Raw genomic sequence first — 18,447 nt, 5'->3', positions numbered from 1 at the left:
CTCCTGGTGTTGCTGATGTATTTGTAAAAGCCGTTTCTGTTCTCCCCTATGGCATTGGCCAAATTCAGTTCCAGCTGGGCCTTTGCCTTTCTGCCTTTCTCCCTGCATCTCCCAACGACATCCTCGCCATCCTCCTGCGGTGCTGCCCTTCTTCCAAAGCTGTAAATTCTGTGTTTGCCCTGAGTCCCAGCCAAAGCTTCCTGCTCAGCCGCTCTGCTTGCCCGCCAGCTCGTCTTTGGGCACACGGGCACGGCCTGTTCCTGCCTGCGCCTTCAAAGATCTCTCCTTGCACAATGTCCAGCCTCCCTGGACTCCTCTGCCCCTCAGGACAGCGTCCCAGGGGAGCCTCTCGACCAGCGTGGCTGGACTGACTCACCCTGGGCAAGCGCTCCCACCTGGATGGACCTTCGTCCACATCGTCATTGTCCCGTTCCCAGAGGCCCAGAGCCTCCTCCCTGTTGTGTAGAGGGAGCCGGGCAGCTGAGATGGACCAGGAGGGGATTCTCCTGCTGCCCCAAGCAGGGACCTGTCTCCATTCGCCCTGTCTCTTCAGTTCCCCTCCTTCTGCCTGCTGGCAACAGCCTTGGGGATCCTCTGCTTCTTGGGACTTGTCCATCTGGGACATTTGTCCAGTGGCTGCTGGAGAGTGACTCCACCAGTCCCTCTCCTTCTCCTACTCCCCCAACACTCCTTAACTTTCCACTTCCCCCTTCAGCTCTGCCACTGGGCTGAGAAGAGCATCCAGCTGGCCATACCTCACACAGGTGTTATTTCTGCCAGCCCAGTGCCAGTGCCCTGCTCCAGCACTCCCTGTAGTGTTTTGCCATTCCAAAGAGGCCTTCCTGGATATCTCTTTGGATATCAAAATAAGAGGCTTTGCAGTAGCGCTTCTAAAACATCCCCAGGCCCCTGCAGCTTTCCAGGATCAACACTTTTGTGTTACAAATGTCTCCTGCGAGCACAAGAGCTCCGGGTGGTGGGTGGGAAGGGGAATGGCCGGTGTCCTCCTGCAGAGGCCACGGCACTGGTGTCCCCGTGGTGCTGGCCTGGAGCTGCACAAGCAGCATTGTCCCCTCTACACCCCTGAGCTTTCCTCCTCCTTCCCTTTGCCCTCCCTCACACCCGCCCGGCTCCCAGGCTGATGGTTGCACTGTTGTGCCTCCTGCTGCAGGGCTGCTGTCATCGAGCAGAATCATCTTCTCGGGGAGGCTTAATGCAAAATCGTGAAATGCACCTTTGTTTCATCTAGCTCAGACCAGCCTTAAAACAGCGTCCAGGTGGGTGGGACAGGAAACACAAACATCAGGAGGAATTTCTTCATGGAAAGAGCGGTGAGGCCTTGGAAGGGGCTGCCCAAGGAGGTGGTGGGCTCCCCATGCCTGGAGCTGTCCGAGGAACGGCTGGACGGGGCACTGAGTGCTCTGGTCTGGCTGCCAAGGCGGGGATCGGCCCCAGGATGGACTCGCTGAACCCGGAGGTCTTTTCCTTTTCGGTGCCTCTGACACTCCGCGACTCTGTGCCCACGACTGGAGCCCGCCCTGCCCCAAGCGCTGCCGGAGCCGCCCCGGCCCGAGCTGTTCGCCCGCGCCTTTCTCCTCAGGGCGGGGGGGGGCCGCTGCCGGGGCCGCCGCGCTCAGCCGGAGCTGCCTCTGCGCCGGAGCGGCCGCGCTGCCCGCCCGGGGCCGGGCCGCCTCTCTGCGCGCTGCTTGCGGGGCTCTGCCGGGCTTCCCAAAGCCGCCCGCGGCTCCTTTTGCACGGGGGTCGCTGCCGGGGCCGCCGCGCTCAGGCGGAGCTGCCGCTCGTCAGGGGCTCCGCGCTGCCCCTCGGGCTGTGCCGGCGCTGCCGCGGAGCTCCGGCCGCGTCGGGAGCTCTGCCGTCGCTCTGCCGTCGCTCTGCCGTCGCTCTCCCGGCGCGCTGCCGCCTCCAGAGCCCGGCTGCCGGAGCGCTTCGCCTCAGGCCTCGGCTGCAGCGGCGCTTCCAGCGGGCTCGGGCCGGCCGCCGCCGCTGCTGTTGCCGCCGCGCTCAGGCGGAGCTGCCGCCCCTCAGGCTCCCGGCGCTTCCCGCCACTGGCGCTGCGGCTCCCTCCGGCTCTCCCGGCGGACGTTCCGGGCTTTTCCCGGCTTTCGGGAAGCTCCCCTCGCTCTCCCAGCGCCATGGCGGGCTTTGGCCCCGGCTGGATGCCGAGTGCCCACCAAAGGCGCTCTCACTGCCCTGCGCAAGTGGACAGGGCAGATAAAGACAGCGAAAGGCTCACGAGTTGACAGAAAGCGAGGGAGAGGTCCCTCCCCGATCACCGTCAGCGACACAACAGACGGAACTTGGAGATATTCATTACATTTATTACCAACAAAAGCAGAGCAGGATAATGAGAACCAAAATAAATCTCAACAACACAACACCTGCAGCCACCCACCTGCTACCAAAACCTGCCCACACAAGCCCAAACCAAATGGGAATGGCTTCACAGTGACGGAGAGCTGGCTTAGATCGGCTGTTGGGGGGAAATTCTTCCCTGTGAGGGCGGGGAGGCCCTGGCACAGGATGCCCAGAGAAGCTGTGGCTGCTCCATCCCTGGCACTGTCCCAGGCCAGGTTGGACGGGGCTTGGAGCAACCTGGGATAGTGGAAGGTGTCCCTGCCCATGGCAGGGGTGGCACTGGCTCATCCTTAAGGCCCCTGCCAAGCCAATCCATTCCATGATTCTACAGACTTATGGCTCTGTGACAGAGTCATTTGGTGACAGCATCACCTGAACTCTGGTTTGCTGAGAGCTCTGATGCCAAGCACCGCCACAGTGACACGAGCACTGCTACAGTGACATGGGCAGCACCACTGTGACACAAGAACCGCCACACCAACACCTCAGGTTTGTGTCCCAGGCGACTGCAGCCAGTCCTGCCTCGCCATGGACCTGGTGATGCGTCTCGTGCGCGCTCTGCTGCTGCTGGCCCTGCTGCTGGCAGTGGCCCCCTCCCCAGGAGTGTCCAAGGAGTTCTGCCCACAGCCCTGCCGCTGCGCAGGGCGTGGGCTGCTGGACTGCCGCCACGCCGGCCTGGCCACCGTGCCCCCGGCCAGCCGCCGCCGGGCCCTGGCCGTGCTGTGAGTAGGGGCCGCCCCACAGACCCCTGCAGCTCCCCCTCCTCAGCTCCCTATTGCTGCAAAGCCCACGGGGGACACCCGGGGGACTCCCTGGCAGGAGACAGGGCGGGCTGGGGCCCGAGCTCAGCACGAGGGGGACGCCAGGCTGGGTACCCTGGGCCTTCTCCAGGCAAAGCCCGCTTCCAGCTCAGCAGCCGAATGGGCAGGGAAATGGGTTTTCCCGAGGGGGAGCGGTGTCTTTCCTTTCTTTGCAGAGATTTCACTGGCAACTCCATTGCTGAGATTGGAAAACGAGCCTGGAAGAACTACCCATGGGCTGAGACCTTGTAAGTGCCCTGCAGCATGTCAAATGTCAGGACTTTGGGTATTTTCCATGCTTTGCTCAGGGGTTGGAGCAGCAGCCCCCACACCACGCGTTTCCACTGGAATTCAAAGCTGGGCTGCTCTGCAAGGAGGGGTGTGAATGGCCAGGGCTTCCCAGGATGGCAGGAAATGCCGTGAGCCACGTCCCTTGCAGCCCAGGGCACCGACCCGGTGTCTGTTTGCCCGGGGACCAGGCTGTGGTCAGCTTCAGCCGGCCAGGAGCAAGCGCCTGCTCCGGCCAGGAGTGGGGACGATGCCTGCAGGGACCCAAGGAGATGCTGCAGTCAAGCTGCTGCAGGAGATTTCCCATGACAATCCCATTTGCTGCTGGCCAGCGGCCACTGTCACAATGTCCCCGTGTCCCCTTGCAGAGTGCTCAGGGACAATGAGCTGCGGGCAGTGAAGAGCCATTCCCTGCAGGGGCTGTTCCTGCTGAAGCACCTGTAAGCACCGTGCCCTGCCCAGGACAGGGGGCTCCTGCCTGCCCCTCCCTGGGGCCCTGCTGCTCAGCCCAGCCCCGGGCAAGTGGCCTTGGTCCCTCCGGGGATGCAGGCTGCAGAGGCAAGTAAAAGCAACAGGGCAAATGGAAGTGACATTTGGTGTTCTGACTGGAACAGGGATTTGTCTGGCAATGAGATTGTGTCCATTGAGGAACGTGCTTTCGAGCCACTGCCTTTCCTGAAGCTTCTGTGAGTGATAAAGTTTCCTCCTGGGGTTTTAGTGAAGTCTTTGCATTGGGCACCCTTCCTGTGTCGGAAAATGCTCCCGTTCTTTTCCCAGCAGTCCCTAAATCTGCCCTGCTCAGGGCCCAGCTGAGCTGCCGAGGTCAATGCCGATGGCTGGACGGCCACGCCGGGGGCACAGACCCCAGCGGGGTCGTCCACACGCAGCCATCAGAGCAGCCAGTTCTTGCAGGCTCGGCTGCATGCTGGCACAGAAATAGAGTCAGCCCTTGGGCCCTTCCCTTCCCCTCCTGGGCAGGCTACAAACACTGAGAAAGCAGCAGCTTCCCCCCTCTTCCACCTTGCATTTGCACCTTTCCTGCCAAGGGATCCCGCTTCAGCCCCTCTTCCTGTGGGACAGGCCCGATTCCGTTGTGTGACCTCCTCTTTCCCCAGAAACCTCTCCGGGAATGGCCTCACGCAGATCCGCAGCGGCACTTTCCAGGCCTGGCACGGGATGCAGTTTCTCCAGGAGCTGTAAGTGGGACCAGGGCTCAAGGCAGGGCAGAGCGAGTCTCTGCAGGGTCTCTGCAGGGTCAGCGGGCAAGAGCAGATTTGCCCTCTGCAAAGTCCTGATTCCGACCGGGGGTGTCAGCCAGGGAGCGCCCGGAGTGTGCAGCTGGAAGGGCCCTTTCCCCTGCCCTGCTCATCTCCTGCAAGGCTTCCTTGAAAGCGGCCGGGCCATCCCCACGTGCCCGGCACACCCAGCTCCCGTCCTTGCCATCAGCCCTCACAGAGCTCTGTTGTTTCTCAGCATCCTCAGCCATAACCCGCTGGCTGTCATTGCTGACGCTGCGTTCTTCAAGCTGCCCGCAGTGAGCTCTCTGTAAGTATGGGCTCCTTTGGAGCAGACCAACAGAGAGCTGTGTCTCTCTCGAGTGCCCTGTGCTCAGGAAAGCAGAGATGCAGGAGCAAATCTCCCTCTTGCCCAGCCTGAGTGTGCTGGAGACACAAATATCCCTGGCCCCGGCAGAGCAAGGCAAAGGCCAAGCAGGGCTGGTGTGTCCCCAGCTGCAAAGCAACCCAGGAACTGGGACACAAACCTTCAGAGACGAGAGCCCATCCAGCTCTGGGGCCCTGCAGGGGCCGCAGGGCTCTGGGAGTAAACTGCACTCCCGCTGGAGCACTCGTGCCAGCAGCTCCAGGCTCCTGCCTCCTTCAGGGACTGGAGCTGCCCTCAGGGAGAGAGCAGCAGGAGGGTCGGGAGAGGGGCAATCCTTTCCGGTGGCATCTGTCTGCCACGAGAGCTGCAGGATTGCCCTCCTGATTGCGACGCCCTGGTTCAGAGCAGGCCAAGGCACAGAGAAGCTGGGCTCTGAACGGCTTCCCTTGCATTAGGCAGAAGTGCATCCCTCTGCCAACAGCACCACCATCATCAGGGCCCCGGGCTTGCTCTCAGAGCAGAGTTCTGGCCATGTCACCGCAGAATTTAATGAGCCCTTTCAAATGCTTGCAGAGACCTGAGTGCCACGCAAGTGACTCCGCAGACGCTGCTGCTGTTCCTGCAGAGCACAGTGAGCTTGGAAAGCCTGTGAGTGTGTGGGACTGAGCCCCAGCCGCCAGCACGCCCTGAGTGCTGGGACAAGGGCTCTGCTTGCAAAACAAATCCGTGGGCCACAAAACCAGAACAAGCCCAGTAAGCTCAAGGGTTGCTGTTTCCTTCTGGGAACCTGCCAAACTCACCAGCTCAGAGGCACAATTTCACCTTCTGGGTGACTTGCTGCAGGTTTTTCAAAGCGGACTTTCAACTCCAGGCGGGTGCACTTGTGTGTCAAGTGGTATTTAGGGAGCAGTTGCATTTTCCAGGGTGAAACCCCCTTTTGATGTTTAGGACTGGGAGTGAGGGGACTTTGCCAGAGCTGTGGCACACCGTGAAGCACAGCCCCCACGCGTGGTATCCGTCTGTTCCCTGAGCTGGGCTCGCAGACATGGATTGGGTGGCCGGCTGTTCCTCCAATAATCCCCTCTTGTCTTTAGCCAAGTGCCCAAGGATGTGGCCTGCTGCCTGTGCCAGGAGCGTCCCCTCGCCGAGAGCCCGTGCAGGACCATCCAGTTCCTCTGCGAGAAGCTGTGCAGCACCAGCGCCCCGCAGTGCGGTTGGTGTCCGGAGGGGCTTGGGGGGAGCTCACATCTGCCACTTCTCTTGAGCCTGGGGAGGTGCTGCAGCACTGCCCCGTGCTGGGGCTCCTGGCCTCCCCTTGGAGTCCAGGACTTGCACAAAACACCTTGGGTTGAAAAGTTCCTGGGCATTACTCATATCTTGTGTGTCAAATACTGTCTGGAGAAGGAACAGCTCACTGGGCCACCCCACTGCCACGCGCAGGAGAGAGGGCAGGGACCCCGATGTGCTCTGCAGGGTGAACACCGAGCACCGTTATTCCCTCCTTGGCCTGTGCAGGGGGAGCAAAGCACTGTCCTGCTCTAGCTGGGCACAGGGGAGGGAACCTCCTCTCCCCAGCAGGGCCAGGCTGGACTTCTGCAAACAGACACAGCCAGGTTTCCAGGCTCCCCAGGAAGCTCCTTTCTCTCACTGCCTCAGCCCCACGTTTCCCACGGCACAGTCCCAGAGCTCCGGTGCCCTTCAGGAAGTTTTTCATGGTGTAACAGCTTGAGCGGCTGCTGTTGGGAACGGCCCTGGAGCAAAGCAGTCCCTGGGCTTCTCTCCCGTGCCAGTCTGTGCCCCCGCTGCAGCGCTGATCTTTCCTCTGGGCTCTCTGGCTCTTCACTGGCTCCTGCAGAGCAACCCAAGCCTGGCTCCTCTGGAGCTGTGGGAAACTCTCTGACACCAAACCCATTCCCCCGGCATGTTTCCCTCCCACCCAAACAGAGCCCCGGGAGACACCAGCAAAGAACCAGCTCTCTGCTCTGCCCTGAGGGGATAATGGCATGGCTGGAAGGGAATCCTCTCCACGACACATCCCCCACTCTGCTCCCTGGCCTTGAGACGAGCTCCTGCTGCTCGGGGTAACCTCTGAGCCTGGCTTTGTGCCGAGCTCTGATCTGCTCTCTTGGTGTTCTCCAGCTCACACAGCTCGTCTGCTTCAGACACGGGGAGAAATAATGGACACACAACTGCCCAGAGAGCTGAACACCAGCCCAGTGTTGAGCCTCAAGCCCAAGGAGCCTTCCCTGGGAGATCATGGAACCGTAACATTTGCGGTTGCCTGACCCTGACACTGAGGGTGATGTCAGCAGCCTGGCCAATTCCAGAACAAATTCACATCCCCCTCAGCACCTCTCAGGGCATGAAGGCAAAACAAGCATTGATGACCTGAGAGCCAAGCTCGAGAAGAAGGTGGACAAGGCTGAAAGCGTCAAGACTGTTAAAAGCATTGTCCCACAGCAGCCCCAGCCTGCCAGGCTGAAGGATGTGGAGGAAAAGACACCCTCAAGCTGGCATCACAAGCAGCAGGACTCCCGTTTGAACTGGCAAGCATTAAACCCCTGGGATGGAGCTGGTGGGTTAAACCCCAGTGACGATGCCTCTATCACTGGACACCACAGAGATGAGCAGCAAGGTCCAGCTCCAAGGCAGAACTTCATTATGACTCACAATCAGCAGCAGGACAGCCAGTACTGGGTTGGACATAATCAGCTTTTCTACCAGGTCATGGGCCCTATGAAAGCAGTGGGAGAGCCCAAAGTCGACCAGCGTCTAAACAGGAACCTGGATTTTCTCTCTGACCCGTTGGTTCAGAGCCGCCCCGCTGCGAGCAGCAGGCAGAGGCCACGGCTGAAGAGGGGCAGTCCTCTCTGCGCGGGCACCTCCTGATCATCCCTGACTCCACAGAGACACACTGGAAGCAACAGGAAGAAGGCTCCAGGTTCCTCAATAAACCTGGGAGCCCCCAAGGCCCAGACCTTGCGCTGGTTCCAGGAGAGCGCTTGGGAAACCACGGTCGATCGTTTCCTGCGCTTGCTGGTGCCGGACAAAGGCCTGCGGACGTTCATGGCCCATGTGGAGCGAGCCCTGAGGACGGACTGGCAGCCTGCCCCAGCTCCAGCTGGCCTGTGCCAAGATGGTCTCAAAAGACTGGGCTGCTTCTAAAGGTGCTCGGTGAGAGGCAAGAGAACCAGGGAGCCTCTGAACGCATGGGCCAGTGTCGTCTGCAAGAGAACATCTCCAGACGCACAGCTTTGGTCGAGGAGCAGGAGCCCACAGAGAAGGTAGGAGAGCTGCTGGGCACTGCTACATGTGTTCCTCTGGGCAAGAAAGAATGGAAGGAGTGATCCTCATGCTCTTTGTGACCTTTCTTCTAATCCCAGCCAAAGCCAGAGGCTGTGGTGTACGTGGTCATGTTTTTGGTCCCGCTGGGTTTCTTCGTCTTTGTTTTGCTGATTCTGAAGTGCGTCTCCAATGTAAGCCAATATCTTGTTTGACTCCAGCTGTCTGTCTTGTAGCTGCAGTGCCCAGGTGATGAGCCCCGGGTGCCGCTGCGGATGCCCCTGCACGTGCTGGGTACCACAGGAGATGCTTTTCCAAGCCTGCAGCTTGTGGCAGCATCCACAGCACCCAGCTCAGCGGGGTTCAGCCTGCCCGGGGGAAGCTTGGCCTGCCTTCTGTCCCAGCTCTCCCCAACTTTGCTTTGCTCTCCTGCCTTCAGCCACGCAGCAATGAGAGCTTTTGCCCTCTCCTCTTTGGCAGAATATTACAGGAAAACTGATGCTAACAAGTCTCCCATTCTCCATCCCCAGATGCGCTTCCTGTCTCATGAAGCTGGTTCCCAACCCCGCCACACCAGGACTCTCTGCCTGAGAAGGTAACTGCTCCCTGCCCGTGCCACTGCTGTGCCACCAAGAGTCTTTCCTGTGAAGAGCAACTCCTCCCCGAGCCCCGCAGCCGCGCGGGTGCCGCTGCCGAGGACTCCCCCGGCTGTGTTTCAAACCCGTCGCGTTTGGGGGGAGCCCCGGGAAAGGGGCTCCCGAGCGAGAGCGCTGGGCACGCCTGGGAGCTGCCAGCCCTTCCCACGCCACTGCTGGGATGGATGTCTTGGGCTCCAGTGCGGTCCCAACTTTCTGTGAGCGCGAGCAAACGCCTCTCTGTTCCCACAACAGTCTCCTCTGCTGATGGCTCTGCCCTGTTTTTCCCCGCTCCGTCCCCACAGCGGCTGGTGAAGAACTCACTCCCATCCTCTCCAGTTGCCCTTTGCATGCAAGCCTCATTCCCAGCTCCTCCAGCCACTGCCATCCCTGCTGGGGCTCCCCCTCTTCCTTAGGCTCTGCTGACACCCCCCCCGAGCAGGGAGAGGTGCTGGCACCTGCTGCAGCCCTCCCTGGCCAGACCTCACTGCTGATGGCCCGGGAGCAGGGACTTCTGGGGATGTGGTGCCAAAAAGCCTTTTTTCTCCCCATTTGCCTTGCACACTCCATTGGTTTGCAGCGCTGGGAACGCCACTTCCCAACTCCTCCAGCGGCTGCTTCCCAGACAGGGCAGAGCACAGGCAGCCCTGCTGCCCTCAGCCTCCATCACCAGCTGCCTTCTCTTTTTATCCCCATTCTCCCTTTCTGGTTTTTTCAGGTGCGGTGTAAAACTGCCATGGAAAGGGAAGAAGGAGTGCAAGGAGGCACAGGATGTAGAGCAGAAAAGGGCACGGAGCTCCTCCCAGTGTCACCCATCTGCCCAGACTGCCTGCTCATCCTCACCTTTCAGAGTCCTTCCCTTCCTCAGCACTTTCAAGTGCTTTTCACTGTTCAGAAAACCTGAATTGGCATTGGTTCAATTCATCCCGGATTCCTCTGAAGCTGACAGAAAAGCAATCCTGGAAGAGACATAATGTGAAGAACCTGCATGACTGGAAGAGTTTCAAGAGGTTGAAGAAGTTAATGGGATTCCAACAACTCTTCGCCTCTTGTTCTACTATAGGAACTGCTGAGGCTCTCCTTGGATGCTGTTTCATTCGCTGTTGTTATTTCCTTGGACGCTTTTTCCTTGACTGTTATTTTCCTTCTGTCACTGCTGAGGGAAGGCCAGAGGGTGCTGTGGTTGCTCGGGACACCCAGAGGAGACATCAGTACCTCAGGGTTTTCCTCATCCCTTGTGGCAACGTTTCCCCCTGCATTCAATAAAAATTAAGATTGTTCTTGTTCCTCCTGGTGTTGCTGATGTATTTGTAAAAGCCGTTTCTGTTCTCCCCTATGGCATTGGCCAAATTCAGTTCCAGCTGGGCCTTTGCCTTTCTGCCTTTCTCCCTGCATCTCCCAACGACATCCTCGCCATCCTCCTGCGGTGCTGCCCTTCTTCCAAAGCTGTAAATTCTGTGTTTGCCCTGAGTCCCAGCCAAAGCTTCCTGATCAGCCGCTCTGCTTGCCCGCCAGCTCGTCTTTGGGCACACGGGCACGGCCTGTTCCTGCCTGCGCCTTCAAGGATCTCTCCTTGCACAATGTCCAGCCTCCCTGGACTCCTCTGCCCCTCAGGACAGCGTCCCAGGGGAGCCTCTCGACCAGCGTGGCTGGACTGACTCACCCTGGGCAAGCGCTCCCACCTGGATGGACCTTCGTCCACATCGTCACTGTCCCGTTCCCAGAGGCCCAGAGCCTCCTCCCTGTTGTGTAGAGGGAGCCGGGCAGCTGAGATGGACCAGGAGGGGATTCTCCTGCTGCCCCAAGCAGGGACCTGTCTCCATTCGCCCTGTCTCTTCAGTCCCCTCCTTCTGCCTGCTGGCAACAGCCTTGGGGATCCTCTGCTTCTTGGGACTTGTCCATCTGGGACATTTGTCCAGTGGCTGCTGGAGAGTGACTCCACCAGTCCCTCTCCCTCTCCTACTCCCCCAACACTCCTTAACTTTCCACTTTCCCCTTCAGCTCTGCCACTGTGATGAGCGGAAAAGACTCCACTACTAAATAAGTAGTAAAGTAGGTATGTTTATTCCAGCGCTGGGACACATGGGGGATAGCTCCTCCAAAACCATGCGTGCCAACCGCTGTATTCAGCCCGGTATTTATTGCGTTACAAGTTCCATATTCATTAAGTTTCCCAATACGCCTATACATATTCATCACCTAGCCCCGCCCAGCCTCGCTTCATATTATAATGAACCCAAAAGTCATTTACATCTACATTGCGTGCGCGCAGTGTTGTCTGTTGGCTTTGGTAGGGGTCTCCGAGGGTCTTCCTCTGATGAAGTCAGGAGTCTTCCTCATCCTGAACTTTTCACCTTTCCTCCCTGCGCATGCCCCTTTATACCCGTGGCCTGAGTTTAAGCTTCAAGACTGGTTTGAGCTAGTTTTGGGTTGAGCACAGGATGTCTGTCCCAGACTCCCCCTGCCCTTATCAGTGGTCTCTTATCTTTTCTTCCTGCTCTGGTATGCTGACTAAGCTAGATGCATTGTTCCTAACAAACTAATTCTTCTGCTTCCCATCCCCCTGATTCAGTCCCCCCTTTTCTAAAGAGTTAGTAAATTCTTTTACTGATACTTAAATTCTTTGCCTAATGAATTTTTTGGTAGGCATCCCTTAATGTTTTTCCATGTGCGTTTGACAAAGTAGTTAGAACTGATAACCTTTTGAGTACTCTATAGTTCCAAATAAGTAACGTGAAAGCACAAGGCAGGTACTAACCAAGGTTAATAAAATAATTATGGGGTGACAGAACGTATTTAGGATGCCTATTGCGGTAGGTGACCACCCGAAAAGCGAGTCCCACCAGTTATGGCTTGCGTCTTGTTTTACTCTTTGCAAGATTCTGCTGATTTCTTGTGTGTCATAATGGACGGTGATTAAGGTCTTTTCCCCGTTTCTTTGGATTTCTTCTAAAATCTCCATTAGGTCCTGATGTTTCACTAATTGCTTTACTAATGTTAGGTCCATCCCAATAGGTGTGGGTAGCAATTTATGGTAAATGGTGTAGTTAGACCTTATTAATTGATGAGACACAACTGGTGCTAAATACGAAAAGTCACACCCAACAATCTTGGTAAAATTACAAATACAAAAATTAGAGTGATTCCTGGCAGCTACATTTATATTACTGTCATCTATCATCATAGAAGTGCAGATAGTTCTTAAGCATACACAACCTTGGCCAATATATACAAGTACAGTTTTTGGTGAAGTGTCTGGGTGGATCTCAAAGTGACACATGCCTTGTTCTGCATCAAGACATATGTCTCTGGCATTAAGTGTATTACTTTCACAGATAAATCCTTGTTGTTCCCGTGTGATGCAAGATTCTAAATTTACTGTTTGCCACTTTCCTCTCACCATCCGAGCCCATACTCTGTGTTCGGAGGGGTAAAAAACTGTCCTTTTATGGTTTAGTCTCAATGCAACAATAGGATGAATTACATCAACTGTGGCATTCCGTATCGTAAGCACGAAGGCAGTAGCTATGTTAGTCATTGGGTCATAGGTGAAATTTACCAAGGTCCACCAGGATTGGAGCTTTCTTTCCAATTTAGTAGCATTGTTCCAAACAGCTCCTCGGATTTCAATAGGGAAAACACCTTCATTACCTTCTCTTATAATTAAGGAAGCTGTGGACTGCATCCATAATTGAGCTTGTATGCAGCTAAGGGCTAATGAGACATTGTCCTGAGCTGTGCCAAGTGTGTTTAATATCAGTTCGTGGTCCAGGTTGCTGAATTTTTCGAGGTCTGGCAGTATTTTTGAGACTTGCCACTGGCTGTTTCCCAATGCGAATAGGGAAGATTGTAGGGGCTGTTTTAATTTGGTCAGGTCACTGGTTGCCGTGGCCAATTTATTCATCAGTATCTCTAAATCCCATTTATGACTCCCAGTCCAGTTCCCAGCATGCCAGTCAGGTCTCTCCGCATTCTGCCCTTGAGGGGGGTTTGCTTCTGCAGCCAGGCTGTCCATCCTTCAAGGGATGTTTGAATTAAAGGGGAGCAGGCTGGTTGGATCTCAGAAATGTTAATTTGCATTAGTAGTTCTACACGCTTAAGAGACCACTCTGGATTAAACAGCAGTAATTGCTGGCCTGTGTTCCTCACTACATAAGGGCCAATCTCATAAACCTTTGGCTCAGATTTAAGTGATGTGACCTGGGTTTGGATCTGATTGCCAGAGTAGGTCGTAGTAGGCCTAGCCATGGCATTTATCTGGAATTTGAATGAGAGTCCATTACTGTCTTGGCCCCAAAGACAAACCACTTCAACAGTCTGTACTAATGTAAAATTATACCAACAATCTGCTTCACTTGAATGACTACAGATCTAAGGTGTTTGTCTGTAGGAGTAGTTGAGACACTGATTTGGGTTGCTTTTCTATGAGTAGTTCCATTAATCATTTGGCATCCTATCTTGATTTTTTCTCCTACAGTTCCCAGGAGCTGCCAAGTTTTTTGTTTTTTCCATTCTTGCTTTGTATACACTTGGTTTCCGTGCATGACCACAGTCAACAGGTTTAAATCCTTTAAATCAGAATATTTCCCCATGAGTCCAGTAACCCGCATAAAGGCTTGGGACCATGCGTCTTCTCTCCTATGAATAACTTCCCAACTGAAGGTTACAATTATGACTGTGAAAAAACCTATTTTCTGAGTTATACTTGCATGCCACCCTGACATTTTCATTTTGTTCGGGTAAACTTCAATTTCAGTTCATCATCCCCAGGGGTCACTTTCCAAGGAGCCTCTGGAGCCTTCTTTACTCAGGTATGGTGAATCCAGGCACTCTGTTCTCTGATCTTAATCGTGGTGTAAGTGGTGAGAAGCACCTGGAATGGTCCTTCCCACTGTGGTTCCAGAGTCTTTTCTGTAAGAGACTTAACATATACATAATCTCCAGGCTGAATGTCATGTACAGGACCGTCCAAGCCTCGACTTCAAGTTCCAGCCACATGTTTTTCAATTTCTCTAAGCTGTTTGTCTAAAGCAATCATATAGGTGGCTAGTGTCTCTTCCCCTATTTGGGTAGATATTCCTTTCTGTACCCCATATGGTCTCCCATAAAGTATTTCAAAGGGACTTAGCTTTTCCTTAATTCTGGGTTTGGTCCGAATTCGTAACAATGCAAGTGGAAGAGATTGGGGCCAGGGTAGGTTAGCTTCTTGCCCTAATCTCACAATTTGCTGTTTAATCAAATGATTCATTTTCTCTACTTGACCACTCGACTGGGGATGGTATGGAGTGTGGAGTTCCCAATCTATGCCTAAATGTCGGCTGTTTGTTGAACCACCCTTGAAATAAAAGGTGGTCCCCTATCTGAGGACATTGTGGCTGGAACTCCGAAGCGCGGTATTATTTCTTGTAGTAACGCTTTGGTTACTTCTCGAGCCTTAGCGGTTCCAGTAGGAAAAGCTTCTGGCCATCCTGAAAAAGTGTCTGTCAGCACCAGTAAATATCGATACCCCCCTTTTCTTGGAAGTTCCGTGAAATCAATTTGCCACTGCTGTCCAGGTCCATGGCCTCTCCCAATCTGGCCCATTTTTGGTTTGGGGGTATTTTTGGGATTAGTCTGGAGGCAAAGGTTGCACTGTCGAGTTACTTGCACAACAGTTTCGTATAAGTTTCTGCGATAATTTTCCCAATTAAGTAGTTATATAAGGCATTTGTTCCCCAGTGTGTTTTCTGGTGCTCCTCTCTAACTACGGCCCATAGCAAATGAGAGGGAATAACCAATTTTCCTTCTGCAGTGATAGCCCATCCCTCTTGGTTAAATGTTCCCCTTTCATCTTTAATCAATTTCTTGTCTTTTTTATTATACGTTGGCTTACCCTCTAGGGAAAGTTGTCCATCTGGGATCAAGGCTCCAGTTGTCGTTATCTCACCTTTTGCTGCTTCTTTTGCCTCTCTGTCCGCCAGTTCATTTCCTTCTTCTAATTCTGAGCTCACCTTTTGATGTGCCCTTATGTGCATGATTGCTACCTTCTCAGGTAGCTGGACTGCTTCTAACAGCCGCATTATTTCTTGTGCATGTTTGATGTTCTTTCCCTGCGAATTTAACAGTCCTCTTTCTTTCCAAATGGCCCCGTGTGCGTGTACAACTCCAAACGCATACCTTGAGTCTGTATAGATGTTTATTTTCTTTCCTTTTGCCATCTCTAAGGCACGGGTTAGGGTGATTATTTCAGCCTTCTGCGCAGAGGTGTTTGTTGGCAGGGGTCCGGATTCTATCACCTCCCGGCAGGTGGTAACTGCATACCCAGCATGCCGCTTTCCACTGATGATGTAGCTGCTTCCGTCAGTAAACCAGGTCTCTGTGTTGCTTAAAGGGGTATCCTTTAGATCCGGGCGGCTGGAGTAGGTAGCTTCGATAGTCTCCAGGCAATCATGGCGTACCGGTTCCCCTTGATTTCCACTGAGAAAGGAAGCTGGGTTGACAATGTTAGTTACCACTATTTCTACATCATCTTGTTCTACCATGATGGCTTGATATTTCAGGAACCTTTGTGGGGAGAGCCAGTGCCCACCTTTCACTTCCAGCACCACGGACACCGTGTGGGACACCAGCACAGTCATTCTCTGGCCCAAGGTGAATTTGCGTGCTTCCTGGATGTTTAGCACGACTGCTGCAACAGCTCTGAGGCACCCAGGCCATCCTTTGGCTGCTGCATCTCTCTGCTTAGAGAAATAGGCAACTGCCCATCGGTATGGGCCCAGGTCCTGTGCTAGTATTCCCTGGGCGATCCCTTGTTTCTCATGGGAAAATAGAAAGAATGGCTTACTCACGTCTGGAAGTCCTAGAGCTGGAGCTGACATGAGGGCATTCTTTAGCTGGCTGAAGGCCCGCGGCCTCCTTTGTCCACTGGAGATCTCTGCTTTCCTTTGTAATGAGCTCGTATAGTGGTTTCACGAGCAGCCCTTAATTGTAAATCCACAATCTGCACCATCCTGTCATCCCCAGAAAAGTCCGTAACTCTTTCACTGTCTGGGGTTTCGGGGTTTGGCATATCGCTTCCTTGGTTTCCCCTGTTCTGGTGGTCTTCTTGTCTTCTTTCTGGGCACTCGTTTTTTTGGGTCACACAAATCATCAAATCGCGCATTGGTCTCTACCTAGCCGGGGTGGGCCCTGTCTGGGAGGTCCTCGTCTGGGGGGTCCTTGTCTGGGTTTTTCTCTATTTCCTTCCCTTATTACTGCTACTAATTTCCTCATCCCTTGCTTGTAACTTTCTTCTCGATTACTGAATACCCTCCAAGCTACGTCTAATAGAGTTTCCAAGTTCCTCCCTTCTGGCCCCTGAAGTTTTTGCAATTTACACCTGATCTCTCCTGTGGATTGTCCTAGAAACAAAGATACAACAGCTGTTGTACCCCTACCTCGGTCTCAGGATTCAGTGATGTGTTACGGCGCATTGCGTCCCTCAGACGATCCAGGAATTTGGATGGTGACTTGGAAGGACCCTGTCTTATTGCGTACAAAGCTGACCAGTTTAGGGTCTTGGGAATAGCCCTTTCCACCCCTTTTGCTATCCATTCTTGATAACCCTTTAATTTCTTTAATTCAGCTGTTCTATTTGGACTCCAGTGTGGTTCCTGGAGTGGGAAGTAATCTTTTACATCTAATTGTTGTGTTTTGTAATAGTCCTCTGCCAAGTCTTGAGCTGTTTTCAAAACTAGCTGTCTTTCTGTCTCTGTTAGTCCACCCAATAATAATTGTATATCAGCCCAATCTGGATTATGCTGTTTGATTATAAGTCGCAAGCGCTCAGCAGTACCCGCTGGATCACTTCAGTAATTTTTGGCAACGTTATACCATGCATCTAGGTCAGCAGTAGAGAAAGGTACTCTAATTAACATTGTATTCCCATCAGGTGCCACTGCCTCTCTCAGAGGTGCCATCAGTACCTGTTTCCTGGTTCGGGACGAGACAGGACTGCCCAGGGGAGAGGGGGTTGGCATTCGTGTTCCTTCCGAGTCCACATCCTCTTCCTGTCTCCTAAGGGGAGGCTTAAGCAAATCGGTTAATTCATCATCATCTTGTCCCTGAGCTGCTGCTTGATAGACTTTGTCTGACCTTGTACCTCTCTGATCTATACTGCACAACAAACAACACCGCTTAATTCTTCCTTGGCCTTTTTTATTTTCTTTTTCCAGAGCTAGCACCATAGGATCACTGGGGGGTTTGATTCCACAATCTCTCTGCCATTCAGGGTGTTTTCGGAGGGAGAAAAATGCATCAGCGTAAGAAACTTCTTCCCATTTACCTTCCCGTCTCAGAAACAGCATTAACTGAAGCAAGGTATTATAATCTAAAGTTCCATTAGATGGCCATTTTGCTTCATTTTCTAATTTATACAGTGGCCATCACTGGGTGCAATATTTTATAAGGGTTCTTTTATTTTCTGTGCCTCCAGCTCCTACTATCTCTTTCCAATGTGCCAAGATACAGCCCAGCAGGCTTGCTCTGGGAATTTCCTTACTTTGTCTGGTTCCCATCCTATTCAGAGTTTGAGTTCGCTCAAATACTGTGCCACCCCTTTCGGGTCACCTATATAGTGTATAAGTCACTCTTTATAAATTCTCCTGTGCCTTCTGCCAAGCCTGCTTCGCTGCCACTTGAAATTTCTTCAAAAGTCTTTACTATCTCCTCCCAATCTGTTTCTAGCACACTATTTTAGGAATGTGATGCTCCTTGCCACACAAAAGTTTCAACACAAAACGTTCCTTGCTTTCCCAACACTCCGGGCACAGATTTCTGCTTGCTAAATAAATAGAATTATAACGTCTCCGACTTCCACAAAATCTGCACTGAGCTAAGACCCACAGCTGGTGTGGGGTTGGAGTCTTCTTATACCCACACAAAGCAGGGAGTCCTTTCTATCACTCATGCAGATAGGACACATGAACGGAAAGAGTCAGGGCTATGCTCTTACCATATAACTACTGAGGGATGGGGTAACGACCTCCCTCCCTGCTTAGCCACTGTTGTTTCTATCTCCGTCTCCTAGTTTTATCTCGCTTCCACCCAAATCTTTCTTTGCACTCTCTCACAGCTCTTTCCCAGTTTTCTTCCCCAACTTCCCAAATCTCAGGTACCAAATGCGACTTTCCACACACAATCTTTAAAATCTCAGGCTCAAAATCAACTTCATTAGAGTACCCCTGATAGCACTGAGAACACAGGCTCTGCCACCTGGCAGAAGAGCAGTACCACCTTCTCTTACAAACTTTACACTGTACCAATACCCATGCAACATGCCACCCTCTTGTTGAATGAAAAGTTCTGATGCATCCACAAAAACAAGCTATTCCACGTACTCTTTCAAACTCTAAATTCTCTGCTGCTGGTTGTTCCCAATCAAGAGTCACTAATCTTCCTGCAGAGGTTCTGTATATTCCCTCTAAAGCGACTCGTTTGCCTCTCCT

The 18,447-nt window shown here is 53.6% G+C and overlaps 2 protein-coding genes across 2 annotated transcripts; one reads left to right on the top strand and one right to left on the bottom strand.

Annotated features, from left to right (window-relative positions):
- The first annotated feature begins 3,230 nt into the window (after positions 1-3,230).
- On the top strand, positions 3,231-8,231 carry LOC120411310. The gene is made up of 10 exons (XM_039565580.1): positions 3,231-3,424; positions 3,833-3,904; positions 4,079-4,150; positions 4,580-4,660; positions 4,938-5,009; positions 5,640-5,714; positions 6,161-6,279; positions 7,206-7,342; positions 7,416-7,874; positions 7,974-8,231. Exons 1-10 carry the CDS (start codon positions 3,297-3,299, stop codon positions 8,229-8,231), a joined length of 1,473 nt encoding a protein of 490 aa, XP_039421514.1. The 5' UTR covers positions 3,231-3,296.
- A 2,028-nt stretch (positions 8,232-10,259) lies between these two features.
- Positions 10,260-15,559, bottom strand: LOC120411389. The gene is made up of 2 exons (XM_039565945.1): positions 14,856-15,559; positions 10,260-13,904 (listed from the first exon to the last, which is right to left on the bottom strand). The coding sequence occupies exon 2, from the start codon at positions 12,996-12,998 to the stop codon at positions 11,670-11,672; it is 1,329 nt and encodes a 442-aa protein (XP_039421879.1). The 5' UTR covers positions 12,999-13,904; positions 14,856-15,559; the 3' UTR covers positions 10,260-11,669.
- Between the last annotated feature and the right edge of the window lie 2,888 nt (positions 15,560-18,447).

Source organism: Corvus cornix, chromosome 27 (assembly GCF_000738735.6).
Source record: "Corvus cornix cornix isolate S_Up_H32 chromosome 27, ASM73873v5, whole genome shotgun sequence".
NCBI classification, from domain to species: Eukaryota; Metazoa; Chordata; class Aves; order Passeriformes; family Corvidae; genus Corvus; species Corvus cornix.
The sequence above is the reverse complement of the archived record's forward strand: the minus strand, read 5'-3'. Positions and strand labels throughout refer to the sequence as shown.

What these genes read in the sequence shown, in the direction of transcription:
- LOC120411310 (XM_039565580.1), top strand. Translation starts at nt 3,297, where the DNA reads ATGGGCAGGGAAATGGGTTTTCCCGAGGGGGAGCGGTGTCTTTCCTTT. An exon ending in CTGTTCCTGCTGAAGCACCT is followed by an intron (nt 3,905 to 4,078) that starts GTAAGCACCGTG and finishes TGACTGGAACAG; the next exon opens with GGATTTGTCTGGCAATGAGA. An exon ending in ACAGTGAGCTTGGAAAGCCT is followed by an intron (nt 5,715 to 6,160) that starts GTGAGTGTGTGG and finishes TCTTGTCTTTAG; the next exon opens with CCAAGTGCCCAAGGATGTGG.
- LOC120411389 (XM_039565945.1), bottom strand. Translation starts at nt 12,998, where the DNA reads ATGGACAGCCTGGCTGCAGAAGCAAACCCCCCTCAAGGGCAGAATGCG.